We start from the raw sequence: 12,943 nt of genomic DNA on the forward strand, positions 1-12,943 counted from the left end.
CTTTGCCTAATTTGTAGGACAATTGTGATAACTGAATGAGATAAATATATAATGAAGCTCAAAAGTAAAACTTCAAAAAGGACTTCATAAAGGAAATGCTGTAAACACACATGCAAATGAGCAAACAAAAAGCACACAAAGAAACACATCCTGGATGCAGGATAATACAGATTTTTTTTAGGAAAGAGCAGAAGGAAGAAAATTCAAAGGCATTGTGAAGAGTTTGTAACCTGGCAGAAGTTATTAGTATATAATGCGTATGTCTAAAAAGATGATCAGTATTTATCACTGTGGAGAGACAAATATACGCTCAGAAGAAAGTGTTTAAGTGCCATAGATGTGAAAGTGATGATCGCTTTTCTGAGGCTGAGAGTGTGAATCGATGATGTTGACCAGCATCTAGAAATGACCAAATGGAGTGATCAGAGATTCCTAAAGTGATGAAGAGAAAATAAAAATAAAATGAAATTGAAGTAGACTGCATCCCCTCCATAGACAGTTAAGCATGGCAGAAAAAGAAGACAGCAAGGTGCAGTGTATGCTGTGTTCACAGTAAAGTTTAGGGAGCAAATTTTGGAAGACAGTAACTTTGGAAAAAGGTCTAGGACATATGTATATGCTGAGTGATGGGTCTATACCAAGTTGATCAGCAGGAGGAAGGCTGACAGCAGTTGCACCTGCAGAAAGGGCAGCAGCAGGTGGACCTACAGTGGGTGGTGTGGCAGGAGGTTGGGCAGCAGCAAGCTTAGCAGCAGCTGGACCCACACCCCTGGCCTAGGCATCCAGGCAAGCAGCAATAGGTGGGATACTAGCACGGCCTCCTTAAGTAGACGGGGGTACAATGGGCTGGCTGACAGCAGCTGGATGCACAGGAGGTTTGTCCACAAGGCTACAAACAAAGGAGCTGGATTGACAGCAGATGGTCCTGCAGCAGGTACTCCAAGAGCAAGTTGGGCTACCAGGAAGGCTGGCAGCAACAGGACCCCCAGCAGCTTCTGGAGAGATGGTTTATAAAGACTCCAGATCCCTTGTTGCTGAATTAGGAGAAGCACAATGAGTGTGTTACATCATTTCTGATATATCTCTCAGGCTTAAGCTTCACTTGCAAGCTGGCACGCTGGACTCCTTGTGCCTCTTCCCTGTGTCACTTTCCCACGTCCAGCCAGTGGGATTGGCCCTCGCCGGAGAAACAACATGCCTGGATGCTGTTCTTCGGAGTAGCTGCTGGGAGATAGCAAACTCCGACATGACTTTACCCATCTCAGTCTTGATTTCCTCATCCCTGCAATGGGAAGCTTGATGGCTGTGTTGAAAATTACTTCACGAATTCAAGAAAATGTACGTGAAGCATTGGGCCAATCCTTAGCAAGTAGGAAGCAACCCAGGTCGTGTCTGGGTTGCCTCCTCATCAGGCAAAGCCCCAGGTCCTAAGGACCGGCAGGAGGCGTGTTTGGTCTTGGCAGGCTGTCCAGAGCCTCCCGGGGAGCTGGTCTTCAACGTTGACGTGTGTCCCGGGGCAGGAGCCTTCCTAGCTCATCAGAGGTCCCTCCACCGCTCCCGGGCAGAGACTCAGGCCCTACGTTTGCTCTTCTTCTCAGAGCCTGAATCCAGACTCACATCCCTGAGCGCCGAGGCAGCATCATGCATTAGTTCAGGACCAGAAGCGCCAGCCTCTGGCTATCGTGAGTCCTGTGAATGCCCATGCTCTTTCCTCTTTCTTCTTCCTCACTTGGCCTCCCCGTGCCCTCCGCCCATTCCCGCCTTAGCTCCGCTCCCAGAGCGGCACATTGACTTCCCTGGAACACTTCCCACTTCCTTCCCCAAACGCTGGACGTTGTTTGGTTCCCGGAGATGGTTCAGAGGCCATGGATGACTCCCAATTCATCCTACATGCCCAGTGCACGGGCTGTTGGCCCTAAGGTCGTCCTTCCTTACTTTTCTTGGTAACACGTTGATCACGACGCCAAATCGCCTTGCAGGTGGGGAGCCTGATGTGTTTGGCAGAAAACTGCTTGATACCTCCGTACCCTGCCAGTGGGTCCTGAGGACCACGAGGCCCAACCAGAAGGGGGCTTCCATGACCCAACGGGCCATGCGTGAGCAGCTGCGGCCCTCAGTCATGAGGCCACTGCAGGCTCACCTCTCTGTGATGCAGAGGAGTGCATGAGGGGCTGGACGGCCCCCGGGGAAACGCAAAGGTCCCTGTGTTCCTAAGAGCTCTGAAGGGCAGGGCCCGCTGCCCTCCCATGGGGCTGGGGGTCACTGAGTGGTAGGACCCGGGTATCTACCACCTGGTCCCCGATATCGCCTGCCCCCACAGGACAGTGGGACTTCCGTGGTCCTCAAAGACACTCACAGGAACTTCTTGCTGGTGCTCAGGCCCAGGGCGGTGCCTACGGGCCTGCAGATGGGAATGGGAGTGCCCTTCAGCAAGGGCAGGAGTTGCAGCCCGCCATCCAAGTGTGTCCCTGTCAGCTCTGTGACAAGAAGTCCCAAGATTTCCTCATCCGCAAATGGAGATATGAATTTGTGCGGAGTCTATGAGGCCCCAGAAGGATACTGTATGTGGTATGTGACCTGTACCGAAATCGTTGCATCGCGGATGCCGTACAAGGACACGAACACCATACGGGATGCAGATGAGTACAGGGTTTACCAGGAAATTCATGTGAGATTCCCGGTGTCTGGGGAGACATTCAAAAGGATCGTGACAGGAAGAAGCCAGCATTTCTGTGAGTGCAGTGAGAAAGAAAACATAGTTGTGCAGACATTAATCGTTGCAAAAATATGTATCAAGCAAGAGGATTTATTTCTCAAAGGTAGGTAGGATGAAGATCTTGACTCCGGAGTCAAAGCAGAGATCTTGACCCCTCTTGACTCCGTAGTATCTGGAGGCATGCAGCTGGCAGGGTCTCACGAGACCTAAGGAAGAAGAGAATCAGGAAAAGTGGTCCCCACTTCCTCAAGCTGATTCACAAGCTTTTGAACAGGCAGATGAGTAACAGAAATGTTGGCGATTGCATGCTGGCTTTCAGTAGCATTTGGCAGTGTCCTTGTTTCCCAAATGGCAAATCAGTGCTGTGTGCAGATGGTGGTTCTTGGTGAGGCAGTCAGCGGTAGGAAGGCTGGCAGCGGCCGGACATCCAGCAGGGGTGGCAGCACGTGGTCCTCCGGCAGGTGGCATGGCAGCAGTTTGGCTGGCCACCAGGCTAGCAGCAGCTGGATCCACAGCCCTGGGCTAGGCATCCAGGCAAGCAGCAGCAGGTGGGGAAGTAGCAGGTTCTCCTGCAGTACACGGGGGTACAGCAGGCTGGCTGACAGCAGCTGGACCCACAGCAAGTTTGTCCACAGCCACTGGACCCACAGCAGCTGGGTTGACAGCAGCTGGAGACACAGCAGCTGGGCCGGCAGCAGGTGGTCCTGCAGCAGGTGGTCTGACAGCAAGTGGGGCGGCAGCAGCAAGGCTGGCAGCAGCTGGACCCGCAGCAGCTGGACCCGCTGCCGCCTTGTCCACAGCCGCCGCCGCACCCGCAGCAGCTGGGCTGGCAGCAGGTGGTCCTGCAGCAGGTGGTCCTGCAGCACGTAGGCTGGCAGCAAGGGGAGCAGCAGCACGAGTCGGTCATGGTGTCACCGGTGGAGGGGGAGCTTCTGTTCAGAGGTGAGTTTCTCAGATTCTGTTGTGTCCTCTTGTTGTGGGGCTTTTATGCACTAGAGCCCCACATTTGGACCAATGGGCATGACTTTCTTGTTGTGGTTTACATCGTTTGCCTAATAATTTGGGAATTGAAGAAGAGGAAGTTTTTTCCGAATTTTATGAGTCTTTCAAAAATAAGTGCTTAATATATTTCTTAATTGAAAATTATTCATGGAAATATTTTCAGTTGTAATAGGTCACATCAGTAGCATTTTTCCTCTTTCCACCAATCTCATCATGTTATGTAGTTCCCTTTGGCCTCCATTGTATTTGTGGGGTTAGAGCCGGGTTTCTTCTCTGGCATTTTTTCTTAGGCTTCATATAGATTAAGAATATTCCTGAGGTGAAGTGTATGATGCTGATATTTTCAGAGGAACCCTTGAATCCCTGTTTGATACCAAGTTCGTGTCCCCAGAAAGCTGATTCCAGACCCCTACAGGCATCTCTTTCTCCTAGCACCCTACCCCACCTGTGTATCCCCGTTCTGTCAAAGACTCTTGGGTGGAGAAAGCCTGGCATCATCTCTTTCATATGGCAGGGCAGTACCAATCAATGTGTAGGAGCAGCAACAATGCACAGGGACTAAGTAGTCATCAGTTACTGTACTTCCTGTGTGACCTTAGTCTCACTTTACCCTGAAACAAGGTTTTTATTTGATAAAACTGGTGTAGTTTGCAAACCGGGATGAGTTGGTGAAATTAGACCTAACCTTGTTAATCAGGAGAGTGTGTGACCTTATATCATTGACAACACCTTTATAGTTTAATATATTTTTTGTATTTTTTCTTATTTGCTTTCATTTAACATGGGAATTGGATTAGAGAAGATGATACCGGAATTTTTTTAGATCTAATGGGTTTAAATGTTTTTAGATATCATTCATTTAAAATGTGTGCAAATTATTAATTTCCAGTTTGATAGTTTATCACAAAATGAACACACCCATGTTAATATAACCAGGAAAAGAAATAGAAATTAAACGCACTGTCTCCAAATTATACTTCTTTAGTTGTCATCAAAGATTCCCAATCATTCTGTTGGCTTGTCACCTTGTAGGTTAATTTGGCTTTTTAAAACATTCATATAAACGAAAGAATATAGAATTGACTCTCTTTATGCAATGATTGAGAGATTACCAGTGTAAATATTTGTTTATTCATTGTCATTGCTGTTTATTTCTTTCACTGAATGGATATGACACAATTTATTTCTTGGCTGTCCTCTTGATAAACATGTAGGTATTTTGAATTTTGGGACCATTAAAATAGTGTTTCTATGAATGTTGTTTTACAGGTTGTTTAGTAAACACACATAAACTTTTCTTTGGACATATATCTAGGAGTAGATTGCTCACAGAATTGCTTGGTCAAAATATTTACCTCATTTCTATCTCACATGCAGTTCAACCCTTGGATTTTTCTGGAAATTTTTCTTATTTCCCTCCCATTATGGATGGGACAAGTTGAAGACAGATACCTCCTCTAAGAGACCACATTTCTCACTAGGAGAAGGAAGGGGAAAATGAAGGGGGAGAAATTGGAGGGGGAGATGACCCATGAGAGACTATTGCCTCGAGAAACAAACTGAGGGTTCTAGAGGGGAGGGGAGTGGAGGGATGGGTTAGCCTGGTGTTGGGTATTAAAGAGGGCACGTTCTGCGTGGAGCACTGGGTGTTATGCACAAACAATGAATCATGGAACACTACATCAAAAACTAATGATGTACTCTATGGTGACTAACAAAGCATAATAAAATAAAATAAAATTTTTAAAAAAGACCACAATTCTCATATTTTCAACTTTTACCACAAAACACATTGAATCCATCACGTTTATTTTATTTTTAGTAGAGAGTAGTTTCTTTTCCCTTTCTTCCACCTATGATAATCTGGTATTTTGTCTGTTTTGTTTAATTCTGTGTCCCTGACTTAACATAAACTGTACTTCAAATTTAGAAATTATAAGCCTACATGTTTATTTTTTTAATTTAAATTCAATTAGCCAAGGTATAGTACATTATTAGTTTTTTATATAATCAATGATTCACTAGTTGAGTATATCACCCAGTGCTCATCATATCACATGCCCTTTTTAGTGCCCATCACCCAGTTACCCTATACCCCCACCCATCTTCCTTTCTGCAACCCTCAGTTTGTTTCCTGGAGTTAAGAGTCTTATATGGTTTATCTCCCTCTCTGATTTCTTCCCATTCAGTTTTATGCTAAGTGAAATAAACCTACATGTTTTCATTCTCCCTCCCAAAGTCTACATATTGTAGAGAAAGGATAACAATATGTGAAAACAATAGTCATTCATATGTCATTGACCATAAAATTTCTCCCCCTAGTCTTTTTGGTGGCATTATAAGTAAGCAAGTGCTGAGGTTAACCTCACCAGATAAGGTGTTTTCTAGCAATATAATGTTTTGCTATGGCCTACAGAACATGAACTTAAGGTTCTAGAACTGTCCTGGTAGACTACTGAGAATGGAGTCAAAAGGCTCAGAGAAATGTACCTGGTAGAATAGATTTATTTCTTATCAGAGAGCCCGCAAACTGACCATATTCCCTGGAAGTTCCCAAAGGACATTCCTTCACAGAAGCAGTAAATCATGTGCATCATTAAAAAGGATAGTGGTGGTAATCCTCTGTGGCCAGGGTTGATGGTATAAGATAATGATAGAGAACTGGGAAATGGGGTATGGTAGGAGAGCAGAGTTGAGGTACATATAATTACCAAAATAGGAAGAAATGTCAACCAGTGGGTCTTGACTCACAGAGATCTGACCAATAGACTATAGCTTCCTTAAAGGTGAGGTAATTGTGCATCCAACAAATGTAGGATACCTGATTTACCATGGCAGTGCTATAAACATTGGAAAAGATTCAAGAACAGTGAATAAGAGGCTGATGTCAGCCACTTAAATAGAAAATTATGGCCTCCCATTCAGTTTCCTGACCTGAGTCAGTTCTCGACCTAGAACCCTTCAAATAAAGGAGAGGTTTAGTCTTCTTGAGAAAGATCCTGCAACAGTGAAATGTGTGTGTGTGTGTGTGTGTGTGTGTGTGTGTGTGTAGCATATTTCCCCCCAATCCTTCCACAAAAGATTTATAATTGTATGCCAGAGTAACTACACACTAGGGAAAGGTGAAAACCCAGATATTTCTAAAGGTGTTGGATGCAGAGTTTGTGCTGACAGATACCAGGAGTCCTTCTATTAGAGTGCATACATATGGAGGCCAAGTAATAAATGGAGTCCTGGCTCATGTCCATCTCATGTGGGTGTAATTGGTATTAAGATCTACTTTATACTCATTTCCCTGCTACTTACATGAGTAAGTAGTGAGTGGCAGAGTCCTTCCATTGTGTGTCAGTTGGGTCCTCTGGGAATCAAACACTGAAACAGTGTTAAGAATGTAAGATGTTTGCTGGGGAGTAATGCCAATGAAAGGTTTAAAAAAGGGGGAAAGGAAAGGGGGATTAGGCAGCAAAAACCTACAGACTGCAATGTAAGTATGACATCTTTCCCAAAAAAAAAAGTGTGAAATAGGTAGCATTAGGCAAGGAGGATATAAGCCTGCCATGCAGGTCTGACAAATCATTGGTCAACCCAATGGAGATATTCAGAGCAACGATGGCCATTAATAAGTTCCCATGTTGGGAAGAAAATGCTAGGCCCTAGTACTTTCATGGTGTGCAATTATGAGCCAGGGGTTTACAGGAAGAACCTGGCCTTAGCTCTAAAGCTGATGCAGATCCTGAAGTTGCTAATAGTTAGAACCTATCAACTACCTGCACTCTTTGCAGTAGAAGTGCGTCTTGACATGCGAAGTGAGAGCCATAATAAAAACAAAGGCCAAATAAGAGCGCCTAAAAATTCTTCTCCTCCTGACCAATATATTAACCAGAAGCTATAGCAATGAACAGCAGAGTTTAGTGAGCACTCAAAGACTTAAAGAATGCAGGGATGGTAGTTCCCAGCACAACTTCATTTGATTGCCAGGATGGGCTCTGCAAAAACCTAGTGACCATGATCATGGTATAGAATTATGGAATATCTTAAACTTATTGATAGACTTATTAACAGCTATTTTTGCTACAACATTTCAGTACCTTCTGAGTTTAAAGGCAGTGGAAATAAGAAATACCCCAATGAGCATAACCATGAGCAGTACACATGTCATAAGTTTCCTTTGTAGAAAAAGTGGCCTGTTCCATCCTAAAGCAAGAGAGTACACATTCTTCTCAAGTGAAAATGGAACATTCTCCAGAACAGATCACATATCGGGTCACAAAGCAAGTCTCAACTGGTACCAAAAGATTGGGATTATTCTCTGTATATTTTCAGACCACAGTGCTTTGAAACTTGAACTCAATCACAGGAGAAAATTTGGAAGGAACTCAAATACTTGGAAGTTAAAAAGCATCCTACTAAAAAATGAATGGGTCAACCAGGAAATTAAAGAAGAACTTTAAAAGTTCATGAAAGCAAATGAAAATGAAAACGCAACAGTTCCAAACCTTTGGGATGCAGCAAATGTGGCCCTAAGAGGGAAGTATGTAGCAATATAGGCCTTTCTCAAGAAACAAGATAAGTCTCAAATACACAAGCTATCCGTACATCTAAAGGAGCTGGGAAAAGTAAGTAAAGCCTATACCTAGCATGAGAAGAGAAATAATAAAGATTAGAGCAGAAATTAATGAAATAGAAAACAAAAGAACAGTAGAACAGATCAATGAAATTAGGAGCTGGTACTTTGAAAGAATTATTAAGGTCAATAAACCCCTACCCAGGGGTTTATCAAAAAGAAAAAGACCGAAATAAATACAATCACAAGTGAAAGAAATGAGATCACAACCAACACCCAAGAAATACAAACAATTATAAGAACATATTATGAGCAACTATATGCCAACAAATTAGACAATCTGGAAGAAATGGATGCATTCCTAGACACATATAAACTACCAAAACTGAATCAGGAAGAAATAGAAAACCTGAACAGACCCATAACCAGCAAGGAAATTGAAGCAGTAACAAAAAACTCCCAACAAACAAGAATCCAGGACCAGATGGCCTCCCAGGGGAATTCTACCAAATATGTAAAGAAGAATTAATACCTATTCTTCTGAAGCTGTTCAAAAAAATAGACAAAGACAAACTTGTTCTATGAGGCCAGCATTAACTTGAACCCAAAACCAAAGACCCCACCAAAAAGGAGAATTACAGACCAATATCCCTGATGAACATGGATGCCAAAATTCTCACCAAGATACTAGCTAATAGGATCCAATAGTACATTAAAAGGATTATTCACCGTGACCAAGTGGGATTTATTCCTGGGCTGCAAGGGTGGTTCAACATATGCAAATCAATCAACGTGATACATCACATTAATAAAAGAAAGGATAAGAATCATTTGATCCTCTCAATTGAATCAGAAAAAACATTTGACAAACACACAGCATCCTTTCTTGAATAAAATCTCCAAAGTGTAGGGATGGAGGGAACATACCTCAATATCGTAAAAACCGTATAGAAAAGCCCACAGTGAGTATCATTCTCAATGGGGAAAAACTGAGAGCTTTTCCCCTAATGTCAGGAAGACAACAAGGATGTCCACTCTCACCACTGTTATTCAAAATACTACTAGAAGTCCTAGCCTCAGCAATCAGACAACAAAAAGAAGTAAAAAGCATTCAAATTGGCAAAGAAAAGGTCAAACTCTCACTCTTCCCAGATGACATAATACTTTATGAGGAAAACCCAAAAGACTCCTCCAAAAACTACTAGAACTCATATAGGAATTCAGCAACATGGCAGGATATAAAATCAATGCACAGAAATCAGCTACACTAACAATCAGACAGAAGAAAGAAATTAATAAATTGATCCCATTTAAAATTGCACCAAAAACCGTAAGATACCTAGGAAAAACCTAACAAAAGAGGTAAAGGATCTGTACTCTGAAAACTACAGAACACTTATGAAAGAAATTGAGGAAGACACAAAGAAATGGAAAAACAGGGGGGTGGAGCAAGATGGCGGAGGAGTAGGAGACCTGGATTTCGTCTGGTCTCAGGAAGTCAGCTGAATAGGAATCAAACCATCCTGAACACCTACGAACTCAACAGGAGATCAAAGAGAAGAATAGCAACAACTCTCTGAACAGAAAAGCGACCACTTACTGGAAGGTAGGACGTGACGAAAAGTGAATCTGAGGCGATATTTGGGAGGATAGACTGCGGGGGAGGGGCCTCCGTCGGCCGCTTCTGGCAAGTGCTAGAGCCGCGGAGCACAAAATCAGAACTTTTAGAAGTCAGCTCTGCTGAGGGACATCACTCCAGTGGCTAAGCTGGGGGAGGAAACCTCGTGGGACAATGTGGTCTCAGGAACCTTGGGGTCACAGAAAGACCAGGGGTGCCTGAGTGCGGCAGAGCTACCAGGTATCAGAGCGGGGAAGCCGGCTGCAGAGAAGGAGCCGAGGTGCAGACTCTCAGCTCGGGGTTGCTGTAAACTGTGATTGGCGACACAGTTGGGCCACTGCTCCTCCAGCAGGGACCCAACAAGCGGCAGATCCGGGGAGACTCCCCTTCCTCCCCCAGGAGGAGTGGAGCGGCAGCGCACCGCAGGGATCTGCTGGGTTTGGAGACTCCACACCGAGTTGGGTGCCAGAGATAGAGAGGCTCGGTCGCAGGCTGGGTGAGCACGGAGTGCGGCCTGAGACAGGGGACACAGGACTGACTGCTTTTCTCTAGGGGCACACTGAGGAGGGGGGCCCCGAGTTCTCAGCTCCTCTGGGCGGAGATTGGGTGGCCAACATTTTCACTCTCGTCCTCCAAAGCTGTGCCAAGAGTTTGCATGGAACAAAAGCTCCTGAGAGCAAACTGAGCAGATTACTTAGCCCGGACCGACGAGGGCGGGGCAATTCCGCCTCAGGCAAAGACATTTTGGAACCATGGCAACAGGCCCCTCCCCCAGAAGATCAGCATGAACAGCCAGCCAAGACCAAGTTTACCAATCAAGGAGAACGGGAGAACTCCAGCTCTAGGGGAATACTGCACATAGAATTCATGGCTTTTTTACCATGATTTATTAGTTTTTCAAAGTTAATTTTTTAACTGTTTTTTTATGAATTGTTCTTTTTCACTTTTTCAACCATCTTATCAATCCCTTTTTGAAAAAAAAAACATTTTTATTTTTCATTTTTAGAGTCGTATTCTATCCCTTCAGAGTAGATACCCTTATTTTGGCATATATACATATATAAGTTGTTCTCTCTTTAAAATTTTGAGATACAGTTTCTTCTAACAGATCAAAATATACCCTAAATCACTACTATGGCATTGTTCTAGTCTCCTGCCTGATCACATTCTCTCCCTTTCTTATTCTTTTATTTTTTTTTGAAATCTTGTTCTTTCTTTTTTCAAACAGCTTCTTGTCTTATCAATTCCTTTTATAAAATCTTTTATAATTTTCATCTTTACAATCATCTTCCATCTCTTCATTGTATCAACCCTTATTTTGTACATATATAAGTCTTACTTTCTTTAAAATTTAGGAGGCACTTTTCTTCTAACAGACTAAAATACACCCAAAATCTAGTGCGTAGCACTGATCTATGCACTAGCCTGATCATATTTGATCATATTCTGGTTTTTTTTTTTTGTTTTGTTCTGTTTTTGTTTGTTTTTATCTTTTTCTTTTTCTTTTTTTTGGTCTCTTTCTTTTGTCTTTCTTTCCCTTTCTTTTCCCCTTCTTTCAGGTCTTTTCTGATTTAATTAGACTATATTTTCTGGGGACGTTGTTAACCTGTTAGCATTTTGTTCTCTCATTCATCTACTCTCCTCTGGACAAAATGACAAGATGAAAAAAATCACCTCAACAAAAAGAACAAGAGGTAGTACCATATGCCAGGGACCTACTCAATACGGACATTAGTACGATGTCAGAACTAGAGTTCAGAATCATGACTTTAAAGATACTAGCTGGGCTTGAAAAAAGCATGGAAGTTATACAGACACTCTTCCTAGAGAAATAAAAGAACTAAAATCTAACCAAATCGAAATCAAAAAGTCTATTAATGAGGTAAAATCAAAAAAGGGGCACTAACTGCTAGGATAAATGAGGCAGAAGAGAGAATCAGTGATATAGAAGACCAAATGATGGAAAATAAAGAAGCTGAGAAAAAGAGAGAGAAACAACTACAGGATCACGAGGGCAGAATTCGAGAGATAAGCGATACGATAAGATGAAACAACATTAGAATAATTGAGATCCCAGAAGAAGAAGAAAGAGAGAGGGGCAGAAGATATATTGGAGCAAATTATAGCAGAGAACATCCCTAAAGTGGGGAAGGAAACAGGCATCAAAATCCAGGAGGCACAGAGAACCCCTCTCAAAATCAATAAAAATAGGTCAACACCCTGATATCTAATAGTAAAACTTACTAATCTCAGAGACAAAGAGAAAATCCTGAAAGCAGCTTGGGAGAAGAGATATGTAACCTATAATGCTGGAAACATTACATTGGCAACAGACTATCCACAGAGACCTGGCAGGCCAGAAAGGCCTGGCATGATATCTTCAGAACACTGAACGAGAAAAATATGCAGCCAAGAATACTCTATCCAGCTAGGCTGTCATTGAAAATTGAAGGAGAGATAAAAAACTTCCAGGACAAACAAAAACTAAAGGAATTTGCAAACACAAAACCAGCCCTCCAGGAAATATTGAAAGGGGTCCTCTAAGCAAAGAGAGAGCCTAAAAGCAGCATAGACCAGAAAGGAACACAGACAATATACAGTAACAGTCACCTTACAGGCAATACAATGGCACTAAATTCATATCTTTGAATAGTTACCCTGAATGTAAATGGGCTAAATGCCCCAATCAAAAGACACAGGCAATCAGAATGGATTTAAAAAAAAGACCCATCTATATGCTGTCTACAAGAGACTCATTTTAGACCCAAACACACCACCAGATTGAAAGTGAGGCAGTGAAAAACAATTTACCATGCTAATGGACACAAAAGGAAAGCTGGGGTGGCAATCCTTATATCAGACAAATTAGATTTTAAAACAAAGACTGTAATAAGAGACAAGGAAGTACACTATATCCTACTTAAAGGGTCTATCCAACAAGAAGATCTAACAATTGTAAATATCTATGCCCCTAACATGGGGGCAGCCAATTATATAAGGCAATTAATAACAAAAGCAAACAAACACATTGACAACAATACAA

General features: G+C 42.9%; 1 protein-coding gene across 1 annotated transcript; it reads right to left on the reverse strand.

Moving 5' to 3' along the window:
- Positions 1 to 3,209: 3,209 nt before the first annotated feature.
- LOC113908083 (keratin-associated protein 9-7-like) lies at positions 3,210 to 3,623 on the reverse strand. The gene has a single exon (XM_035724724.1). It carries the CDS (start codon positions 3,621 to 3,623, stop codon positions 3,210 to 3,212), a length of 414 nt encoding a protein of 137 aa, XP_035580617.1.
- Between the last annotated feature and the right edge of the window lie 9,320 nt (positions 3,624 to 12,943).

This window comes from Zalophus californianus, chromosome 16, assembly GCF_009762305.2.
Source record: "Zalophus californianus isolate mZalCal1 chromosome 16, mZalCal1.pri.v2, whole genome shotgun sequence".
Taxonomy (NCBI): domain Eukaryota; kingdom Metazoa; phylum Chordata; class Mammalia; order Carnivora; family Otariidae; genus Zalophus; species Zalophus californianus.